The sequence below is a fragment of the Apostichopus japonicus genome, chromosome 12 (assembly GCF_037975245.1).
Source record: "Apostichopus japonicus isolate 1M-3 chromosome 12, ASM3797524v1, whole genome shotgun sequence".
Classification (NCBI taxonomy): domain Eukaryota; kingdom Metazoa; phylum Echinodermata; class Holothuroidea; order Aspidochirotida; family Stichopodidae; genus Apostichopus; species Apostichopus japonicus.
The window spans coordinates 22,637,497-22,660,927 of NC_092572.1; the positions used below are offsets into that span (position 1 = coordinate 22,637,497).

The following is a 23,431-nucleotide window of genomic DNA, read 5'->3' on the forward strand; positions in this document are numbered from 1 at the left end:
TATTATCTGCTAACCCGAGCTGCAAATTCATGTCTTTGAACTTACAACCCTAACCAACCACAACCCTATCTACCCTGCCCTCCCCCTCCATACATTCCTGACCCTGACTTCCATAAAGATTTTCCAGTGAGTTGCTATCAAAACTTTACGACGTTCTTTTAGTTCATCTGAGTAGAAGTGTTTCACATGAGGTGAAATTTTACTTGGTTTTTCGAGCATACGTCTTTTTATAGCAATCCGTATCTTTGGCATTTTTGTTTCCCTAAAGAATGTGGGTCTTTTATACCAATCTTGCCAGATTATGAGGAAGACTGTGGATTTCAAAGACAGCAATGCCTAAAACACGGATCGCAGTCGGTTATGGCAAGCCATGTGGGACAAACACCGCATAATATATCCGCGTATTAATTCGAATATATACGCGTATTAATTCGAATATTATATGTGTTGTACATGTGTAAAGTTTCGCTTCATGAAGCGATCTCGCGAGCCCGCCAAAACATTTTTCGTTGGTATATGTACACAGCAAGAGTGGAAATGTGTTTTCGTGTATATTCCAATTAATCCGTGCATATATTGGATTTAATCCCCATATGTATTCTATTTAATACGTGTATATATTCGAATTAATACGTGTATATATTCGAATTAATACGTGGATATATTTGGGCCAAATGATTGGCTAATAATATATACGCGTATATATTCCAATTTATACGCGTATAAATTACGATTACGCTGATATAGTATGCAGTGTTTGTCCCACATGGCTTGCCATAGTCGGTAAGTAGATTCGTCCAACATGGTAACATGCAGACGCGATGTACTCAAAGGGGAGGTTTCGTTGGTATAAATCCTTTGGCCAGCGACGGAAGACCATCATATATCAGAAAAGGTTGATATTACTATAAACTCATAGGGTCTGCACAGTTTGTCAATGTTAGACGAAAGCATTCAACCGGTAGAATAAAATTATCAAAGGAACATTAAAACTGTACTTGGTACAACTAATAAACTAGTAACTAGTGATTATATTATAGAGTTAACATGTCCTTTCCATGTTAAAAACAAGTTATGTCTGATGCAGAAATTGGTAACCCCCTATATAATATAGTCCTTATACCTAAAGCAATGGTTAGTACCATTATGTTGATAGGGGTAACGTAATGTGAGCTTTAAATACAAACAAAAGTGGAAAAATATATGCATAATGAAAATAACTGCTTGGACAGCAGCAGACGATACAATGAAGGCACTGAATTGTTATGTATTCTGTATTAAAGTTCTCGGTCGACTTTTCAAAAATGTATATTACGCTTAACGTGTAGAACCCCTGTGCCAAATCTTGCGCGGCACAAGTAGGAACTCCTGCAATATTATATGCTTATTAATCCGGAGTCGATGCATGCTAAATTCTTCAATTCTGCTCTCAATTCCTTTCGGAAGTTTAGTTTAGTTTAGCTTTGTTTTTGGTTTCCTGAAAGGGAAAACTTTATTGAGTCACGTCCTATAGCAAACTTGTGAGTAGCACCACGGATTGCAAAGTCAGCAGTGACTATAACGCAATGTCCGTTATTACTATTGCGGTTAGTCTGGTCAGATTCGTCCAATACGGCAGCGTACAGAAACGCTGTAGTCAAAGCCGAAGCCAAAGTGAACTAGAACGACTGTAGTTGTATACAGATACGTGTCATTGTAGTGCACGGTGAAGGTGAAAGTTAAGTTAGTCTTGTTTATATTCAGGGGTCTTTGTTGCTGGAATCCCCTTTGAAGTTATTTCGGTCACGAAGAAGCCAGTCCGGCGTTTGGTCCTTTAACGTAGACCAAAGCTAGGCTATATTGTTTTAAAACAGTACTCTAGCTAGCATGCGCCTACAATATAAACGAAGAAGTGACTAAAATCATCAAAGAGTAACCTGAAAAACAGGCTGTCAATCACGAATCACGTCTGTTCCGGACATGACCGAGAATACACATAGTCCTGGACACTGATTGGTCAAATTGAACAACATGTTAACGTTACTGTATCCTCAGCTGCTACATTGCAAAATTGTACGAACATACGTTAGTTTGCACCGTAGGACTAATGCATTATTAATCTAAGGAATAAAATGCACATTTCTAGTCTATATCATTGCACCATGGAGTTAGAAGACTCCATGATTGCATAATGTAACTCCTCGGTCTATTAAAAACTGCTTAGTCGATTCCTGGCACTGGTTGATCATCCAAAACACGTAATATAGGCTATGCAAAACATGGGCAACCATGTACGTACATTAATAAACGTTACAAATGCCTGTATTGCAAGAGCTGAATTAGAACGCCGAGTCGTGGCGGATAAATAAGATTAAAATTTGTTGCTTGCAACTTTTTTGCAGGAAGTTGTTAACTCAAATGCCGCGATCAAATGTTATCTGTCTTGTTCAATTCGAGAATAACAAACCATAAGTAGAGAATTGTACGTATTGTTTTGAAGATGTATGCTATATTCAAGGAAACTATTATATTTACATGTGCATAATTAACTGTCCGCCGCAAAAATTCTTTGCAAATCTGGGCCTGGACTTTTACTTGCGTAGCTGACCTGTGAATTTGAGATTGCTATGAAGTGTGTATGTTCAGCTGGGAATCACAGGCCAGCCATGTAGATGATTGAGCGGGCTAGTAATCACGATAATGAAGCGCATGCGCACATAATAGCGAATCAGGCCACACATTCGGAGTCCATGTATACTTAGTTCTTCAATACCGTCATTATTACCTTTACTGTAGTTTTGAATTATTTATTCTTGCTCATTTTAGACGTTTCAAAATAGTGATGGGCTCTCCAAGACCTTTTCTTGTTAAGACCCTAATATGAACAGCCTATAGGGAACCTTTCTTTATTTTCCCGTATCTATTTGCTGTACTGCCCAGAGAACGCCCGCGGCAACGCTTTAGATTGATTTGTATCGGACAGATCCTAGGGCATGTAAAATAAAGTGGGCAAGCACATTCGTGGCCGGTACGCCGAAACTGACTCTGGGGCATGTACAGTTTGCACTCGAGAAAAATACTATTACAAACGACTTGGTCAATACCATCCAAGACCTAGTGACGTGTATATTGCACAGTGAAGTAATATGTCAAGTTATAGTTGATAAAATGGAATATGTACCAGATGAGCTATATAGGACAATCGGTTAATGATGGAGTAAGTTACTGTGACCTTATGTGGTAGCAAACTGTAGCGTAACATAAGTTGCTACCTACTGTACCATAATATGTTTGCTGTTCTTTGACTGCTACAGTCCCTTATACTGTGGAGACTTGTAGACTGAAGTCACCCTGGAACCTTCGTCAGTATTATTTGGCAGTGGAATGAATAGTTGCATAGTCCTAATTCAAACTAAACAATACTCTGGTCTGAGTCAAACTATATTGGTACAACAGTGTGTGCCTATAGTTTATCATATATAGTTCACACACAACCAGTATTCATGTGCAGTAGAGCGGCGAATAGAGTACAGGTCGATGTGTGCTCAATAGATGTAAAGTCTGTAAAGTGTGTAAAGATATGTAAAGTATGTAAACTAGATAGGCCTATGTAAAGATAATATGGTCATATTGTGAGAAAAACAATAGTTAGAGCGTAGCACTAGGTCTTTGGAGATATAGGGCATTACATTGGTTAAGATATAAGTATAGGCATACTGAGTGAAACGATGATCGCATTCCATTAGGCCCAAACACAAGTTACTCAAGGTACGTTGTTGTTTGGCACTTAATAACTGCTAACAATGAGTAACAATAGACAACTGCAATGTGCGTAAAATACTCTCATACTTAGCCATACATAACTTGAACTTTGAACCCGCCATGTTTCAAAACGAAAGAAAAATATGTTGTCTGATAAACGCTACGAGCAGGTGGTGTATTCCAAGATAAGCGTATAGGAGAATTAAGTCCAAAGTTTAAAAAAGATTCTTGTTAACGAAAAAGGTGTCTGAAGTAATAGGGCATGATGTAATAATCGTTGCGTTGGAAGCGTGCAAACCATGCAAGCAACCAGTTATGACAACTGGCTCGGCTCAAATGGAATGTTGAGGAACTCTTAATATAATAATAAATATCCTTATGAGTTGAAGCCTTCGTCAGTTCGTCAATGTAAAATGTACGGTAGCCTAAAGAATTTTCACAATATACTGAAATTCTTAACAATCTGTTTTGATCCTCTTCTCAACTCAGCTGGCCTACTCCTGACCGTCAGGTTACTGACGTTGTATAACATAATCCTACTGGTTCACTTAGTGTATACCATTATTTTACCAATTTGCTTTACTAAATAACTCATTACCGTTCAGTCACTGATAGACCAAGTACGGTAGGCTACTTAATGAGCCTACTGGTTCACTAAGTTTTAATTATTTTACCAATTTGCTTTACTAAATGACTCCTTACTGTTCAGTCACTGATAGACCAAGTACGGGAGGCTACATAATGTGCCTACTCGTTCACTTAGTCAGAGCTCCCAACTGACCCGCATTTTGCGGGTTGGACCCGCATTCTAACACCCAAACCCGCTGACCCGCGCAAGCGTCCGAAAAACCCGCATTGTAATTGTCAAGTATACATAAAAAAATTGCATCAAATTTTGACTTAGCAACCATCATTTCTTTAGCATTTAGCATAATAGAGTAAAAAACCTCCTTTACAGCCAAGGGCGGCGGAACCGGGGGGGCACAGGGGGCACGTGCCCCCCCACTTATCCTCAGATTAAAAATGTGCCCTTTTTCTACATAAACATTTCGAAATAAAAAAAGAGTTTACAAAGCGAAACCCACGTCGAATGAAATATTTCGGGAAGTTTTAAATGTTTACTACCACAGGCGTAGGAGCCCAATTTGATTTGGGGGGGGGGGGGCTGTAACGACTTGCCCGAAAAATATTACCAAAATTTTTCGCGCGCTACGCGCGCGTTCAACATGTTAATGTGCATATCATATAGGCATGCAAAGGTTATTACATCGCATGCCAATAACATGCAATCATTTGCCGTGTTATAACCCTTCCAAATTGGATATACTTATTGGGAAAGTCGTTACAATAATAATGATCATAATAATATCAGTTTAACCATTGAAAAACACATAGAAAATTACTTTTCTTTCAGTATTTTCACATATTTCATTTGCTTTCATGCATGTATCGATCGCGTGTGCAGGGACTTGGACTTTATAATGATTTCACCTCATTTTGTCTTTTTCCTTGTTTCCCAAGTTGAACATTAGATACTGCAGTGCTAGTATGCATTGTTTCCTTGAGGGGGGGGGGGGGAGGGGGGTGGCGTTGATGGAGTGATGTGTATACGCAAATAAGATAATACAATAAGAGTTATAAAGGGTACTAAATATCAGGCTGCATCAGTCCAATCGAATTTCTGCAAAGTGCCCTTCGACGTTGGTGCCCCCCCAGATTAAAAGTGCTTCCGCCGCCCTTGTTTACAGCATCATTTGAACCTCAAATTAGCCTATATTTCTTTTCATTGGGGCGAGCAGCGAACATTTTCATGCCACGGGAAAGAATTAATTATCACCTACTATTAAATTTATTTATGTTACACACAAAAAAAATGCATATTTCTCAGAAAATATTGGGTGACAAAAGCCTTTCTAAGTGCCACCATTTTACATGTAGGCATCACCAGGATTCCAAAAAAAATCCCCCTCCCCTTATACCCCTCCCCTAGGAGGGCGATTCGTGGCATGGACCAGCATTTGCCTTCTCAAGAGTTGGGAGCTATGCTTAGTGTTTATTATTTTACCAATTTGCTTTACTAAATGACTGATTACTGTTTAGTCACTGGCCGTAGGCGACTTATTGTGTTACTGGTTAACCTAGTAGGCATATAGGCCTACCTGTTTGTTGACCTACTGGATGACCTGGTACTTGCTTATTTTCTAGATCACCAAGTGCTCATTGGTAATTACTGGTTCACCCAGTGCTTATATCAGTACTGAGCTCCTGGTTACACAGTAGCATACTAATTGACCCACCAGTATAGTAACAAAATATGTTGGTTGACCCTTTACTTTTACCCCAATGGTTGGCACGACAACACATTTGACTTTATTGTTTGGAGAATTATTCGTCGATCTATATGGTTGATAAATGTGTCAGGATCCTATGTGACTTGTGAGATACATACATACATGCATATTAGACACTTATATAGCGCTGCTACATCGAGATCGTAGCGCTTTACAAAAAGAAAGCTAATTCTTAGAATATAGATAAGTTTTCAGAGCTTTCTTGAAAATGGACAAAGAACGAGAACTCCTAATGCTAACAGGTAGGCTATTCCACATGCGTGGGGCAACAAAAAAATAAAGATTTGCCCTCCGCTGACCTGAGGGTCCTGATGGTATTGGGTTCAGTGAGGAGTGTGGTGTCACAAGCAGAGCGTAAGTTTGATCTACCAGAGCAGTAACGAGAGAGACAAGCACATAAGTATGCGGGGCGGTACTGCTTATACACTTATAAACTAGAACCATAACTTTGAAAATAATTGTCACTTCGACAGGAAGCCAATGCAGTTTATGTTAATAATAATATGTAACAAGCATAAAATCAAAATGATGTAGTGAAACCAAACTATTGTCCGGAACGATTCGTTATCATTACAATCAACGGTGCTACATTTCTGCGCGTTAATTGGCATATAAATATGATTATGGTGCGATCATCCGTTAATACGATATTCTTCTTTATAGGTCATTAATTAACGTATACCGTACTCATAAATAACATGTATATATAATAAGCAATATGGATGTATCAGATGTCAATCAATACTCTGGAAATAAATTCTTAGCAAACAAACAACAACACACTCAAGTTTCAAGTTTCAGGTTTACAATCTTGTTTCAGGGCCAAGGCCTTCTCACACGACTTTACAACTTAACCCTGGTCATTGGTAACTTGTCACACCTACACACCAAAGTGTGCACAATCCAATCAATCTCTCCTGGGGCACCACAGTGCACCACAACCACGTGTCCCCCGGGGGACTTCTCATAGGGTGCAGCCACAAACCGGCCCAGACAACTATTTTTACAAGTTACCTCGCAAGTCCCCATTTATACACCTGGGTGAAGAGAGGCAATGGAGATAAAGCGCCTCGCCAAAGGACACAACGTAATGATCTGGCCAGGGCTCGAACCTGTAATCCTTATATCACAAGTCCACTGCCTTAACCACTTGACCACAACGCCCTCACACTACACAACCCTACATACAAAAAATAATGACAGGAACCTCCCCACACCCACCCACAGCCCCCTCCCCACAGTCCCCCTCACCCGCCGGCATTAACATTGTTCATTTGTTACGCTCCCCCTGATCCTCCTACACTACGCATATCATATCAAAGGAGATAGAGGGGGACAGGGGGGCAGGGGGAGAGAGGGTGGGGGAAGATTGGAGAGGGGTCAAACCTATTCTGTTCTTCTTTAATGGTCTTAATCCCTGACAGATGGGATGTTAAATGTCTTTTAGATTCTTTCATAAACGTTAGTTGTCGTAATGAAGCAGACACGTGAGCTGACTTGAGAGTGAATATGTCATGTGACTTGCTTCTTCGTTAGCTTGGCATAACTTGTCTAGCAAAAGTTAAGGTTGATGACACGCTCGATAAAAACATTACATATAAGTGCATATGTATGGCTTAACATGCATACTAGATAACATTAACTATTTTAAGAAATCACAACTCGAACGCCCTTTTATCCCAAACAGTGATAATGTTACTCAATATTATTAGTTATAGTTAAATTTGTAAGAATTTTCCAATTACATCGACTTGACTTGATGCTACACTCCCTCCTTGAGACTTCTTGTAGCTATATGTATCTCCTCTGTAATAACAAGCTGATTGGACACCAGTCACAGCACGGTGGATGTTTGCATTTTTTACACTGTAAATTTTAATTAGTCATATACACATGCCAAAATGGTCAAATGACTAATTTTGCATTAGTCAGAATTTTTGACTAATTTCATCAGTTATGCGACTAATTAAAATGGCTAAAGACCAATGAAAGTTAGTCATTGTCCAAAATAGTGACGAAGCATAATTAGTCAATTGGGAATCACGAAATTTGATTTCAAAGCTTTATTTGTTATTTTTGGTCTTCAAGGTTTTTTGTTATTTACTTACAAACAACTTCCGCGCCACAATATGGATGAATATTAAAAAAATGTTTATAAAATCACCAATAATTAAAAACCCAAGGAATAATGGATATGCTATATAACAATTTTCGGTTAAGTGTAAACTCTAAGACGTCATAAGAAAAATTTCCACACATTTTTGGGGGAAATTGATAATTACTTATAGCAAAAACTTAATTAGGTTAAGGCGATATTCCAGCACCTGTACTAAAACGTCTTAGTCACTTGACTAATTTAGAATTCACAAATGACGTCAGATATACGTAGCCGCGCGTGCGCACTCTGCAGGCGCCAGGCCTCTAGCTCTCGATGATTCCGACGCCATGTTTGATACTGCAGTAAGAAATTCTGGAGCCGAGAAATGTCTGCAATCGCAAGGTGGGTGTATCTTATAACTTTACTAAATTGTGATTTAATTGCAAGTTATTCTTTATTTAGTATTTTTGGAATAGATAGTTAAATTGATGACAAGTAAATTACCAGTTTTAGTTCTGCTTAGCAACAACGAACGTTCGTCGTTCTAGCCTAACGTTATGCCATATGCATGATATGTGCAGGATACCTCATACTCATAGGCCTAACGTGATTCAATAGGCTATGATGTGCACAAAAATTTATCTTTGTTTATTTTTGTAAAGTTCATTCTCAGAACCATTAAATGTTAACCAGAGTAGGGCTTAGCTTATTTACTGTTCAAATCGATGAAATTGTCAGGCTGAAAGTAACGGTGAACAGCGTTATAACTACGGTGGTCGGCACTGGGCGGGCCCGACCAGCACGGAGGATTTTCGCCCACCACTCTGGATGAAAAACACTGCTTCCGACCGGCACTAATTTCACATAAAAAAAAACTGCTTAAAACGTAACTATTTGTGAATAAAAGTGTTACTTGCATTAATATATCCGTCCTTAATCGTGTTTTATTTGCAATTGTACAAGAATCATGTTTTGCAAGGACAATTTTCCTGAATGTTTGACATTTAAAAATCTAAAAAAACTGAAACCAAATCACAATCTAACTTCTTGTACACGTGCACATTAGCGTGAACCAGAGCCTAAACATACAGGAAGGCTATAATCCTACTTATGGAGAACAGGACCTAAACTCCCTAGCTAGGTGGAAAAAAATCGGTTTGCTGTAGGGCAATTTTCGCACTCCGGCGGATCTGTACTTTTTTTTAGCCAGCTAGATAGTAAACATCCCATTTCATATCATGTATCACTGGATTGGGGGTTTACAGCATTTGGTCAAGTTTTCTCGAAAGGGTGTATTACAATAACGTTTCTGGAAAAGTTTGTCCAGTACACGTGTCATGATCATACCGGGGCTGAGCTATACAGCAGCTTGAAGGTCCTCTGCTTCATACACTGCAATATGATGTGGTGAATTGAACTGAAACTGTTTCGCAAATAAGCTTGCATAAAATTTTCACCGAATAGTCACTTATATCTCTAACCCTATGGCAGCCGAACAACACACTAAGTCAATGGGGGAAATCAAGCCTAACCATATGTTTATTCGCTGAACCTGTGACGCAGTAGGCTGGCACTAAAATTATCCATGGTTTAGAGGGCTGTACTACTATTATGCAAATATTAACGTTACGGTCAATGGTCTTTGTAGTTAGCATATATGTGTGGCGTAGCTTAATTGTTTAGTTTGACTTTTGGTATGTCAACATGGGTTTTCTGTAGTTCTTGGGGGCATATTTTTAATGCAAATGGCTAATTCCCATTTTCAGTTGTAGTTGCGTACCACTCGTTGAACAAGGCTAACAATGTACAAGGCGCAGGTAAAGGCTATACTTATGTGCTGTTTTTATCAGACTTTCGAGTAGCCCATTGTCACTATCATTGATAAGTGACTAAGAAATTTTACTTATGAGGTTTGATAACGAGGAAGATTTGCAAGAATTATATATAGTATTGACTCTCGGACAGTTGGTAGTGGCGGATTTTAGTGTATAAGGCAATTGTATTAATGTTTAGAGGGAGATAAAATTGGACTATATTTCATTAAAAATGCCAGATTTCTACAGTTTCGAGTGAAATTCAATTAACCTATGCGAATTGTATCCATCGATATTTGGATTAGTCTCATTCTGTTGGTGTATGTAAGAAACAAAAAGTGAATTCATCAATCCCATTAACACATTTGAAAATCAAGGGCACTACGGTCAATGGCAGGTTGTTCCTACTAGGCAGAAACTGTACTGAGCCCTATATTTGTTATCCAAAATTTAAATTCTTTTAAAGTATTATACTTTTTTGGGTCAACTATGCTCTTTATTCTTTTTTTGGCAATTGCACTTTTTATGCCAATTAAGATCTCTAGTGATGTCAAGAGTGAAGAATTCCTAAACACTTCCTGATAAATTTGAATTTGTTAGTGATTTTTCAGAATGCTGTTGGGTGTGATCATGTTGAGTGCCAAATCATGCCACAGTAATGACTGTTTCTGCCTTCATGATATTGTGGGGAAATGTCAATGATGTAATGGCTTCAAATAAGGAGAAATTACATGACTGAACAGCATTGGCAATTTAGCACTCAGCCTGTGACACCCCAGAAATATTGAAATTTTAGCTGCTCCTGCACTAACACCCACTAGAAGTAACCTTTATATTCAACTTGATTTTTTCCCTCACAACCAATAATATAAATATCAGTGAATGGTGTGCAAGTAGGTTTATTTGTCAAACCCTGAAATTGATATTTCTGTATATTTATTTCCAACAGGTATGCAAAGAAGAGGGCATCCATGATTTGTTTATAGCTCCATGGTTGTAGGAAGGTCTTATGAAGTATGGAAAATCTGTACTACTTAAGGTGTGCCAGTCGATGAAGAGAAAGGATGAGGTCTTTTCCTGGGCAGTTGATGAGATGCAAGGGCAACGAGATGAGCAGAGTAAGAAGGGTACATTCCATTATTTGGTTATTTATTAATATTCAGTGAGGAAGTGTTGAATGACTTATCTCTTTGATTTAATAGAGCCCAAGTCGGGAATGGTTTAAAGATTCAGGTAACATGGAGTTAGAGGAGGGACTTAACCTTAGATGTAATGTTGCACAGTAAACCAGTATATGAAAAAATATTGGTAATTACCAGTTCAAGCAAGGTACGATACCACAAAAATGAAAGGACCGAAGTACCATCAGTGGCTATACTTATGAAATAGTGTAACTGGTGATAGCATGTATTACACATACCCTATATCACATAGTTCTGAAGACAAAGTAAAGTATGTTGCTTATTTATCTTTTTTTGGGAACCCAAGTATTTCTGTGAAAACACTGTATTATCGGGTGCCATTTTTGTCAGTTCAACTAGTACTTGTTTTCAACAGTACCATGCAATTTCACTCAGATGGGTTCATCAGCACGAAAGCAAGCATCAAATAGTGGATCCTAAATAATTGAAGCAGACATTTTGCCTGTCATGTTTATGACACACATGTTTATGATTGCTTGTGTGGTGCTTCCCGGGTCAGTACTAAAAAGGAATCCTGATCAATGAAGGGAGACTATTTTGCTGTCATTTTGTACAGGTTATATCAGCAGAGCTCTGACAAGGTTTATAATAGTTACATTGTTATGAATTGCAATAAAGTCCTGGTGAGAAGGAGCCATGTTATGAATTCGTATGAAGTCCACGAAGCGGCTATCCTGAGGTTTGTCCGATTTAACAAGAACACAAGGTGCTGCAGAACAATAAAGACGAAGCGTTATTCAGAAACATTAAAATTTCAATGTATAAGAGAAGTAACCGACTTTATGTGGGTATCATTGTCATTGTACACATCTAATTATAACTCTTATTTATTTTGTCAACAGATGCCACTGCTGTTGCTGCTGTGCTTGGTATTCCATTGCTGTTGAAGGAGAAAATAAAAAGCTTCCTGATATTTGCTGATGAAAGTGTAAGGACATATTAACCCTTCAAGTCCCATGGGATCTTGTCATAATTGATTTGCAAGTGCACTTTTCAAAAAATTAAAACTAGACTTTACCATTTCGCTACGTTACAGGACTGTTGGTGTCATTCGAAAGAGCTAATCTTTTTTCAGAAAATGACACTTATTTATTGGGGGGGGGGGATATTGAATACTGCCCTCCACCACACAAGGGCAGTCCGGACAAAGGAGGAAAAGTTCCCCTTTACAGTGTTGGATATATATATATATTTCACTTGGGAACAATGGCAGTTTTTTGACTAAATATGAATGAAAATTAGACAAAATTGGCATAAAATCCAACAAAGTTTGCTTGAAATTCTGATGTAACCTCAAAAGCCAAAAAAGGGTCAAGTACCAAAAAAAAAAATCGAAATTTTGAAAAACAAGTCTCTAGGATCAAGGGCATGTAGTGTGGGAGAAACTTCTGCCAGCCATGTTAAGTCCGCCATACAGTGGGGTGGGGTGCTGGGGAACTGTATGAGGTTCTTGTTGTATTTGCCATTGTGTGCCCTTTTTCAACACAAAGTGCCCCTTTTGTGGGGATTTGTCCCCTGCCCTATTCCCATGTAGGCGTCCCTGTTTGTACATTCTTTTACCAAAAGAATATATGTGGATGCCTTTATGATCTGTAGATAGCTCCTAATGTTTTTATTAGTGATATATATGGTCAATTCCATTTAAACTTAGCATGGTGGCGTTGGTATAAACATTTGCCATTTTAATTTGTTCAGATTAATTTTCATGAGTGGACAGGGACAGCAATGAATTTCCTACAAAACGCTTGTAAATCTCATGAGAAGTAATGTGATGGGTGTTAAACCAAAATTAATAGCCAGTTTGAATTTCATCTTGAAAGCAAATGTTTTTTCATGGTATTTGGAAACAACAGTTGGCACTAACTGAAGGTGAAGAGTTGGTCTCTGAAAATGTAGGCCATGTGACCATACCTTTGACGCATAAGGAACAGCTGTGCAAAAAATATGACCTGTAAAACTGTTCATAATCTAAGCACATTAGTATTATAATTTTCTTATCAATATATGTGTAGAGTGTATGGTTTTGGCAGATAGTTTTGTGATTTTATTGTTACTTTTGAATTGTCCAGGGTTAGTGTTAGAACTAATTTTTAACAGAGAAAATAAATTTTCCAAACTTAAATGCAGCTTGATTGGTTGGGATTTATTTTACTTGTCGTGAAACTGCATGCAGCTAGACAACAGCCATTTTGCTTAAAATCACACTTGAATGGGAATTTAAAAAAAGTGGTGTAGAAAGCCAAATTATTTCAGGTTCAAGTAGGGTGACTAAAAGCCACATTGATACCAATAATCACCTGTACCATACCATACCATGTAAAATATTATGGTGTATTTTCTTGCTTATAGAATGAAGACCCCCAAGCCTCTACATCAGGGGAAATGGTGCCACTTATGGAGAATCAACCTGCTTTACAATATTTGTTGATGGGGAAGAAGTTGGATCTTGCAGTCTGCTGATTTCGGATTTGTCTTCATACATTGCATCGTTTTACGTTTTCGACTTCGCTTACCCCACTATTTGAAAGAAGACCATGGTATTCATTCAGAAAATCATCTTAAGCATTAATGACAATTTTAAGTTAGACCTCTCCATTCTAAGTGTGTTGGAGAGGGTTAATCAAAACCTCTAGGTGTAAAAACAAGAATAGACCTCTGACTGTTGTCGTTTGTCTGCTGTTAAAACGAAATTATCATACTTTTTAACTAGTTGATACTTAAAATGTAATTCATAATAAGATTTAAATATTTAGCCCTCTACATCAAGGGAAATGGTCCCACTTGTGCAGAATAAACCCACTTTACAATATTTGATGGGGAAGAAGTTGGCTCTAGCAGTTGGTTGATTTCAGCTCTGTCAGCATACATAGCATCATACTATGTTTTCAACTTGGCTTATCCCACTGTTTGTAAGAAGACCATGGTCTTCATCCAGAAAATCATCCAGTATTTTCTGGTCAACTTCACACTTGTTGTGTAGCAGTACATTTTAAAGCAAGGATTTGAGTCATGACATGACATGTTTTTAATAGAACTTTGACTTTTCAGTTCTTATTAAAATGTATTTGTCCATTATGTATGAGTGGACATACTGCTGTATAATTTTTATATCAATATATTGTATTTTCAATCCTCTGACACAATTTGGTGATTGGGACAGCCATTTGGGACCAACTTGTTTATAATATTTGCATCCCTTGAAACAGTTCTCTGAAAATATTGGCTTAATCTGACAAAGTTTTTTTTAATGATTGAACCATGGGAGAAATATCACCCCATTCTAGCTGTAACACTCCTATTGAGGCTTTTCATGTGTACTTTTCAAGGTATGTTATAGCAATAAATGAGTCTGGTAAAATAAAGCCATGATTTCTGTATTTTTTATTCAAACATACCTTTTCAACCTTGCAATAGGATTTCCTTCATTTACCCCACAAGATTGCCCAATTTGTTTGTTTTTTTTCTGGGAGGGGGGGGGGAGGGGGTCGGATTGTATTAGCAACAGCCAGCAGGAACCCTGAGTGAAACTTACAGATTTTATGCACACGAAGATCTCCACACAAACTGGAGGCCCAAAACATCCGCTAAAGTGAAATCAAAATCGTGATGGAAGGCGCATTAGTCTGATGACTAATGAATAACAGGTCAAGTGCTGTGCAGGACTAATTTTGGAAGTCACCAGACTAAATGAATGGTCATATGACTATGATATATTAGTCACTTGACTAGTTTAGCTAATTAGTCATACGACTAATCTTTGCTGGTTAGTCATTTGACTAATTTTAATTAGGCGTACGAAGCACTGTGCAGGACTAATTTTAATTAGTCAATTTGACTAACTTAGATTAACAGTGTAGGGGCTTATAGGGGGTACGCTTTGCACAAACCGGTGCTGTGGATAAAGGCAGTGGCATTTGAAGCAATGAGGCTTAGCAATCGGGAGGTTCAGGCCTCAATATCCGACAGGGTCATAGTAAGGTGCACTGTAAACAATTACCCGTAAATTTTACAGTAAATTACTGGCAGCAGAGTTGCCAGTAATTTACTGTAAATTTTACGGTAAAACACCTCTTGCTGTAAAATATATCTACAGTACTATACTGTAAAATGTTACAGTAATAAAATCAATTACTGTAGATCAATTATTGTAGAAAACAGTACATTACTGTAAAATGATACAGTAATAAAATCAATTACTGTAAATCGATTATTGTAGGAAACAGTATTTTACTGTAAATGATAAATATAAAATTGTTTGCTACTGTAAACTTTAAGGGGAAAACAGTAGTTCTCTGCTATTATTACTATCACTTTACAACCGATAGAGTTTTCTATGAAGAAAGTACCAATTCAATCAAACCCTAACTGAAAAAAATCCCATATGCAGCTGAAAGCTATTAATACGCAATTTCTTGCCTTCCAAAGAAGGTTGCATATACAACATGTGTGTTATTAAATTAAGAAAACAAAAACTTACTAAAAAAAAGATAAGAAAAAAAAGACATCAACTTATAAAAGTTGATTTCACATATTCCCATTATTTTAATGTTTGTCTTCACGCAAAACAGCTTCTAACACACTATAAGGTATTGAAATAAAGAAATGTATTTATACAAACTGGGCCATAGGGCTAATAATTTATCAGAAAAGCTAGTATCATAGAATCGATCCGAGTAATATAACGTAGAGATAGGGCCAACGCGTAGGTCTCCTTGTGACAAACTTCCAAGTTCTACCACGGTGTACGCGTAAGCCTAGCGTTGTCTGTATTAGGCCTAGCCTACGTTACGTTAGGTCCTTTGTCATGTAGACCTACCGAGCAACCGCCGTTATGAACCATATATTTTGAGAATTACAGATAGTGCCAGTCAATTTATTTTTCATATTAACGATCCTTACAACTGTCAACATTCAATGATCACCAACAATGTACGTAGGTAGGTCTGAGGCGCGCAAACTGCAACAAGCAAATTATTCAGCCAGTCAATTTATTTTTCATATTAACGATCCTTACAACTGTCAACATTCAATGATCACCAACAATGTACGTAGGTAGGTCTGAGGCGCGCAAACTGCAACAAGCAAATTATTCAGCTGAACTTCTTCCCTGACTGCATGACCACTAGCACACTGTTACAGACTGGCAGTGTTAGTGTAGAGATCAGTGCACCAGCACCGTACCAGTTGCCACATAATTTATACAATGCATTGTGGGAGTCAAGTCGAGTCCAAAATACAGTAATGATGTAGGCCTACTGTAGGTTTCTGAATCTATTCCTGACATTTCATAAGTGGCAAGAAACGACAGTAAATTACTGTAAACTCAACTTACAGTACGCTGCTGTAGAAAAGCACGGTAAAATACCGTCAAATTTACAGTCGTTTCTTACAGTGTGGGTTTTTAATCCAAGAGCAATCTACGGTTCTCCCATCTGAAATCCCTCTCTAAATTGAAAATATTCCAAATTTGAGTCAAAATGTTGCATTGGAAGCCAACCGAGCTGTAAGTTGTAGTCCATACGCCCTTGTGGGTTTCTCCCACATTATTTTGTGGTCGCCTAGGCGTCGTAAAAATTAACTGCTGACTATTATAATCATTATAGTAAACCGACTCGTCATGCCTTCCTTTCGTTATGCCTTCCTTTCCATATAAGTAGGCCTACAATGTCACAACTATTTTACCTCAGATGGTTAAATTTTTATTTTGTACCCAGCCAGCTCACTACGCCATACACAGCAAAGACATCAACATGACGTATGTGGTATCAAAATAGACTACTACACAACATATTGTGAACGCTGCTTCTGAAACCGAACATTTTAACATTATTAAGTTAATATCTCTCTATTTAACCTGATTTAAAGAGTATAGAGAATACATTGATACTTACAGCAGTTAGCCTAAGATAACTAACTCACTACTACAAGACCGAAATATTTAGCAATCCTTTCTTTAATCCTCTCTATATATTAAGCATATCATAATTCTGATGTGCGTCTGGAATAGTACACATCGTAGGCGTTATTCATATACATATATTCAAAACGAAACCTGTGCAATGCATGTTTACACAAGTCGTCCATTAAAGAATGTATTGTTGGCAAAAGGGGAAAGTCCAATAGCTTCCCAAATACCAGTTTTGACCTCTTGAACTATAGCAACCTGTTTGAACGTAGCAGCCACTAAGAGCAGCCACTAAGAGCAGCCAATAGTGTATACATCAACGTTACACGCCGTTGGCCACTGATGTTTGTACACTGTGACGAGCGCTGGGTACGCTGTGGCGGGAAAGTGGATCCCCAGCAGCCACTAAGGGCAGCCTAAATTAGCGGACAATAACAAGACTGCTACTTTTTCGTACCTGTTTTAAAGCGATAATAATTAACGATATGAATACTGTAAAATGCCAATAATTGCACCATATGAGAGGTGAGTTGTTGCTCTCTCATGTAATATAATTTAGAATTTTTTAATGGTGGACGATTTCTGCATCCATATTGAACTGAAACTTGTGATCCTACCAAATCTTGTGGAGAAGGCGTAAATTGCGGCAATTTTTATACCATTTTTTTCTTCTTTTTTTTCAAATGTCTAAACAATTAATTTATGAGAATATGCAACAGTCAAGAGGGGTACAGTGACGATGATAAGTTATTACTCTTACACGTGGTATGAAAAAACAGCCAGTAACACTTTGATTTATTGAAATTCGATGGCTACAAACCGTTCGATCCTAACAGGAGTGGGATGCAAATGGGAAAATTAGCTCCAAACGCGCGGTAATGTTTTATGATCCAAACGTATTATTATTTCAAAATCGATTAATTTGAGTTATCAACCTAGTTAGGAGGTCCGGTTAGCATCACATCAAAGAAAACAATTTCTTCTTTCACGTGTTATACCTACTATCGGTAACAAAGCCGATTTTTTTTTACCAAAAGTGGCCTAAACGTTTAAAAATATTGAGAATTTTGTTTTCTTCTTCAAAATCAATTAATTTTAGTTATGGAGCCTTCTGGCATGTCTGGTTAGCACCACATTAAAGTAGACAGGTTCCTCTTTCACGTGATATGCCTCTACTATCGGTAACAAAAATGATTTCTTGACCAAAAGTGGCCTTAAAGTTTTAACCCCGATATACGGACATCTCTAAACGCGCTGTATATCTAATGTGTAATGATCAGAAAAATGATTTTTTTTCTTCAAAATCGATTAACTTTAGTTATGGAGTCTATTGGCATGTCCGGTTAGCACCACATTAAAGTAGAAAGGTTTCTCTTTCACGTGGTATACCTCTACTATCGGTAACAAAAATGATTTCTTGACCAAAAGTGACCTTAAAGTTTTAACCCCGATACAGACCTTTCTCTAAACGGGTTAAAATTTTAAGGCCACTTTTGGTCAAGAAATCATTTTTGTTACCGATAGTAGAGGTATACCACGTGAAAGAGAAACCTTTCTACTTTAATGTGGTGCTAACCGGACATGCTAGTAGGCTCCATAACTAAAGTAAATCGATTTTGAAAAAAAAAGAAATTCTGATCATTACACATAACGTATATACAGCGCGTTTAGAGATGTCCGTATCGGGGTTAAAATTTTAAGGTCACTTTTGGTCAAGAAATCATTTTTGTTACCGATAGTAGAGGTATACCACGTGAAAGAGGAACCTTACTACTTTAATGTGGTCCTATTCGGACATCCCAGTAGGCTCCATAACTAAAGTTAATCGATTTAAAAAAAGTCATTTTTAGGATCATTAAACATTATTAATTTAGATATACAGCGCGTTTAGAGATGTCCGTATCGGGGTTAACACTTTGAGGCCACTTTTGGTCCAGAAATCATTTTTGTTACCGATAGTAGAAGTATACCACGTGAAAGAGAAACCTTTCTACTTTAATGTGATGCTAACCGGACATGCTAGTAGGCTCCATAACTAAAGTTAATCGATTTTGAAGAAAAAAAAGAAATTCTGATCATTACACATAAAGTATATACAGCGCGTTTAGAGAGGGGTCTGTATCGGGATTAAAACTTTAAGGTCACTTTTGGTCAAGAAATCATTTTTGTTACCGATAGTAGAGGTATACCACGTGAAAGAGGAACCTTTCTACTTTAATGTGGTCCTATTCGGACATCCTAGTAGGCTCCATAACTAAAGTTAATCGATTTTGAAAAAAAGTCATTTTTAGGATCATTACACATTAGATATACAGCGCGTTTAGAGATGTCCGTATCGGGGTTAACACTTTGAGGCCACTTTTGGTCGAGAAATCATTTTTGTTACCGATAGTAGAGGTATACCACGTAAAAGAGGAAACTTTCTACTTTAATGTGGTGCTAACTGGACATCCTAGTAGGCTCCATAGATTAAATTAATTGATTTTGAAAAAAAAAACGTTCTTATTTAAGCACTAATTGAACAACACACTCGACCGCAGCGTCAGTTATAACAAACACACACGACCGCAGTTGTAGTACTGTGTGTCATGTCTTACTGTCCTGTTTTTCTTAGTGGCTGCTGTTAGTGTCTGCTCTTAGTGGCTGCTACCTTCAATGAGGCACTATAGCAAGCACCGAAGCGCGTCACTCAAGGTTACCGACGACAAGTGACAAAAAAACGCTAGATTTGTCAAAATAAATCCCCAGAAAACGCTAGATATCAGTTTTCGCTTACCGGTAATTATTTATTGTTTTCAATCATTCTTTGCACAGATTCATATGATAGGCAGTCTAGTAATCATTTTTAACAACAAGTTAAAAACGGTTTATCATAATCAGGTAATAGTATAAGAAAATTAACTGTGGACTTAACAAACGGACTGATTCAGGCCTTATAAAATCCCCAAGTATGTAAAGTATCTCGTGAATAAAGTTTACGCGGTAGTATAGCGTAAAAGCCACGAAAAACCTATAAATAGATTTTATTGGGATGTCAAGTGGTAATTTGGTCTCGAAAGTACAAGAAAACAAGTAATTATTTTGTGAATTATCATTTTTGGGCAAAAAACGCTAGATTCCGCCAAATTTAATAAAAGCGTACACTGAACCTTAGAAAAATTTAAAAAAAAACGCTAGATCTAGTTTAAAAACGCTAAACGCTAACAATTGTTCAGCGTTACATATTTGTGGTGATCGTTTGCTTTATGTTTGTCTGATCGGTATGGGCTGCCAAACTCGAGGGGAAAATAGGCCACTTTTAAAGTTCCAACACAAGGAAGATACAATCAGGCGCGTAGCCAAGGGGGGGGGGCGAAGGGGGCAGCCGCCCCCCCCCCCCCTTGAGCATATTTAAAAAAAAAAATTTTTCAATGTTTTTATAATAACGCTAGTAATTTCAAAAGAGAAAATGCTAAGATGTAATTTACAAGGCCTGCATGGGAAGTGCCATTATACCAGCGATCTGGGAGGCATTTTCAGCCAAAATTTTCTTGTACGCTTCGCGCCAACTCATGGTGGCGTTACGCTTAGATAGTTTGCAATGCCGTGTCTACGGCTCTGATAGTTTGCCTACATTTTCGCCCCTCCCTTGGCAAATTGCTGGCTACGCACCTGGATACAATCGGCCAGATTTGAGATAAAAATTCATGTCAAAAATATTGATGTAAGTAGACCTCGGCAGGCTCGGCTACTTCAAAATAAAAATCTATCGGGGAAAGTACTATGAAACTCGAAGATCGTAAAACTGTTTGAGTAAGCAAAATCTGCAGTTGTTCTAATTAATATTGTGTGCGTATTCCGTGGGTGGACAGATGGAGGATATAAAAAATCCCACTTTCACATAAGGTTTGCAATAAACATGCCGGATATAAATAATGAAATAGATGTAGGGTCAACAGACTAGTGGACTTCCTAATAAAATTTTAGTTATTCTACTTTGCCCAGTTAGACTATATATTTTAGTCAATATTTCAGTTCTTTATATATGGACTCACTCACAACTTTTCACTCTCCCTTCACACTAGGTATCGCCTCCGCTAGCCAACACAACGAACGTAAAATTAATTCAAAACACTTCCCGCCCCTCCCCAACCCTTTTTTTTTTTACCAGGTGATTTATGTGTTGAGTTTAAGCGTAGCCGACATGTTTTCATAGCGGCATTTCAAGTTTGAAGTAGTGCTAATGCCGAGTTTAGGAATGACTTGCCTTCGGAGTAACTTCTGATCGAACGTATAGGCTTGCTGGCAGTCCTGAGTGTATTGACCCCTATGACGGACGTCATTCTTCCCTCGGATTCCGTTGACCAGACTTTAGCATGCCGATATTAACCCCCAAAAAACAAAATATACCAGATCTTAAAGTCATCAAAATCAATTAAAATAAGCCCTTTTTGGTCAAAAGCTAATGGCATATTGTCTTCGAAAACAATCGGACAAGAACATTTAAAAAATGTTAGCCCCTTTTCTGCCAAAACGCATGTCCTATATTGGATTATAAAAAAGGCCTTTTTGTTTTTATTCTGTGGCCAAAAATAAGTCGTTGGTAGCCCTGGTTCAAAGAATAGCCAGAAGAAAATTGATCTTGATTCAAGCGAGAAACATTTTTTAATTGACATTAAATTGCAATCAGTGTCTACATGGCGTTCTCGATATTTTCACACTGTAAGTGAACTTGAAACTTAACTGGTGTGATGTTGAGAGCAAATGTTTTGTTTTGTGTTATGTTGTTCTTAACTTGGATTGGATAGGGTTCCAAGTTTACCTAAGCAGATGTGTAGTTAACAATTTGCAAAGAACGCATAGATGTTTGTTATGGCCAAGTGGGATTTCCGAAACAGCCCGCGACACTCATTTCAATAAATATCGTTAACGATAGAAACTGCCGTTACGGAAGTCGAATTTCCCCTTGGGTATATGAGTGACTCTTAGCGAAAGTAAAATGATTGTTTACGCTAATTCGCACTAGTACCCATACATATAGGCCTCATATATATATATATTTAATTAACGTCAATAATATGAGCACGAGTAGGCCTAATGGTAAGGTGACATTTTGGAGGTTTTGGGACGAGTACATGGTACGCTATACTTTGATGAAATACTATAATAGTCTGTTTATTAGTCATATATGAAACATCAAATGAATAAATTACCTCGATATCGCTCATAGCTGTACTGTATGTTTTGCAATGTGTCGGTTTCTATCTCTTAACTTTTTGTACAATTGGCTTATATGAAGACAGTTGATACAAGAGAAAATGTGATTTGGATATACTGACCAGACTAGTATCACTACGCCCGTGTGGGCGTTGTGGTCAAGTGGTTAAGGCAGTGACTGGTGATCTAAGGATTACAGGTTCGAGCCCTGGCCAGATCATTGCGTTGTGTCCTTGGGCAAGGCACTTTATCTCCATTGCACTCTTCACCCAGGTGTATAAATGGGGACTTGCGAGGTAACTTGTAAATATAGTTGCGTGCGCCGGTTAGTGGCTGCACCCTATGGGAAGACCCCCGGGGACACGTCGTTGTGGTGCACTGTGGTGCCCCAGGAGAGATTGACGCCCATTATACTCCGTGTCTAATTCGCACTGTTTAGGTTATGGTCAATGTTCCACAGCCCATCCCTTCCTGTTCCGTACATCTGCCTCAGTCAACTTTGTGTCCTTCCCTTCATCGGAAGTTTTGGATTATTTGAAGCTCTATCTCACTCATATATAGAATACGTAAATAAGTGTTTAAAATGTCTTTCTTGTCCATATGCCACCAGAAGCAGAACAAGAATTATTGAAGAGCATATCGCATTGGTAAAATGAACAAAATATTGACGTCATGCGACCCTGAGCGCCATAAGCAATGACGGCAGTCCTCGTGGACTGTAAAAAGGTATTTAACGCCCTAGTTTGTTATTACTTTAACCTTTTCACGACTCGCCGCCCATATCAGTTGACAACAAAATCCTCTTTTCACCCTCTTTACCAAAGAGCTACTTGAGGGTGCGGCGGTGGTGGAGGGAGGGGGGAGGGGTTTGGGGGAAACAATATAGTTTGGTACCATGTAGGGCAGAGACATCAGCACCCGATTACCATAACATGCAAAAATGTTTGTGTTAGGATTAGTAATAATTTGTAAACAATATACTGCCAATATTTAGGAGAGGATTCCAAACTCTATATGCTTATTATACATCACGCAAGTTCCTGAAGTAGTAATTTTGGCCAGTAAGAGACATTTTTCAATTGTGAATAAGTTTGTTAAGCCCTCTATTAAGGTGATCAGAAAAG

At 38.0% G+C, this 23,431-nt stretch overlaps 2 protein-coding genes across 6 annotated transcripts in view; one reads left to right on the forward strand and one right to left on the reverse strand.

The window, feature by feature from the left end:
- Nucleotides 1–17,257, reverse strand: part of LOC139977788 (uncharacterized) — a 38,694-nt gene extending 21,437 nt beyond the window's left edge. The window contains exon 1 of the mRNA XM_071987421.1: nucleotides 17,098–17,257. The gene's annotated coding sequence lies outside the window, so the exon portion shown is untranslated. The remainder of the gene's footprint in view (nucleotides 1–17,097) is intronic.
- Nucleotides 8,486–14,513, forward strand: LOC139977615 (uncharacterized). Of its 5 annotated transcripts, none has more exons than XM_071987046.1 (4): nucleotides 8,486–8,592; nucleotides 10,954–11,131; nucleotides 12,049–12,134; nucleotides 13,556–14,513. In XM_071987046.1, the coding sequence occupies exons 2-4, from the start codon at nucleotides 11,014–11,016 to the stop codon at nucleotides 13,664–13,666; spliced, it is 315 nt and encodes a 104-aa protein (XP_071843147.1). In that variant the 5' UTR covers nucleotides 8,486–8,592; nucleotides 10,954–11,013; the 3' UTR covers nucleotides 13,667–14,513. The 5 variants fall into 5 exon arrangements, with proteins under 5 accessions (XP_071843147.1, XP_071843152.1, XP_071843150.1 ...); XM_071987051.1 differs by having other exon boundaries at nucleotides 10,954–11,122; XM_071987049.1 differs by lacking the exon at nucleotides 8,486–8,592 and adding an exon at nucleotides 8,673–9,565.
- Nucleotides 17,258–23,431: the final 6,174 nt, after the last annotated feature.

What these genes read in the sequence shown, in the direction of transcription:
- LOC139977615 (XM_071987046.1), top strand. Translation starts at nt 11,014, where the DNA reads ATGAAGTATGGAAAATCTGTACTACTTAAGGTGTGCCAGTCGATGAAG. An exon ending in AGATGAGCAGAGTAAGAAGG is followed by an intron (nt 11,132 to 12,048) that starts GTACATTCCATT and finishes TTTTGTCAACAG; the next exon opens with ATGCCACTGCTGTTGCTGCT. An exon ending in TGATATTTGCTGATGAAAGT is followed by an intron (nt 12,135 to 13,555) that starts GTAAGGACATAT and finishes TCTTGCTTATAG; the next exon opens with AATGAAGACCCCCAAGCCTC.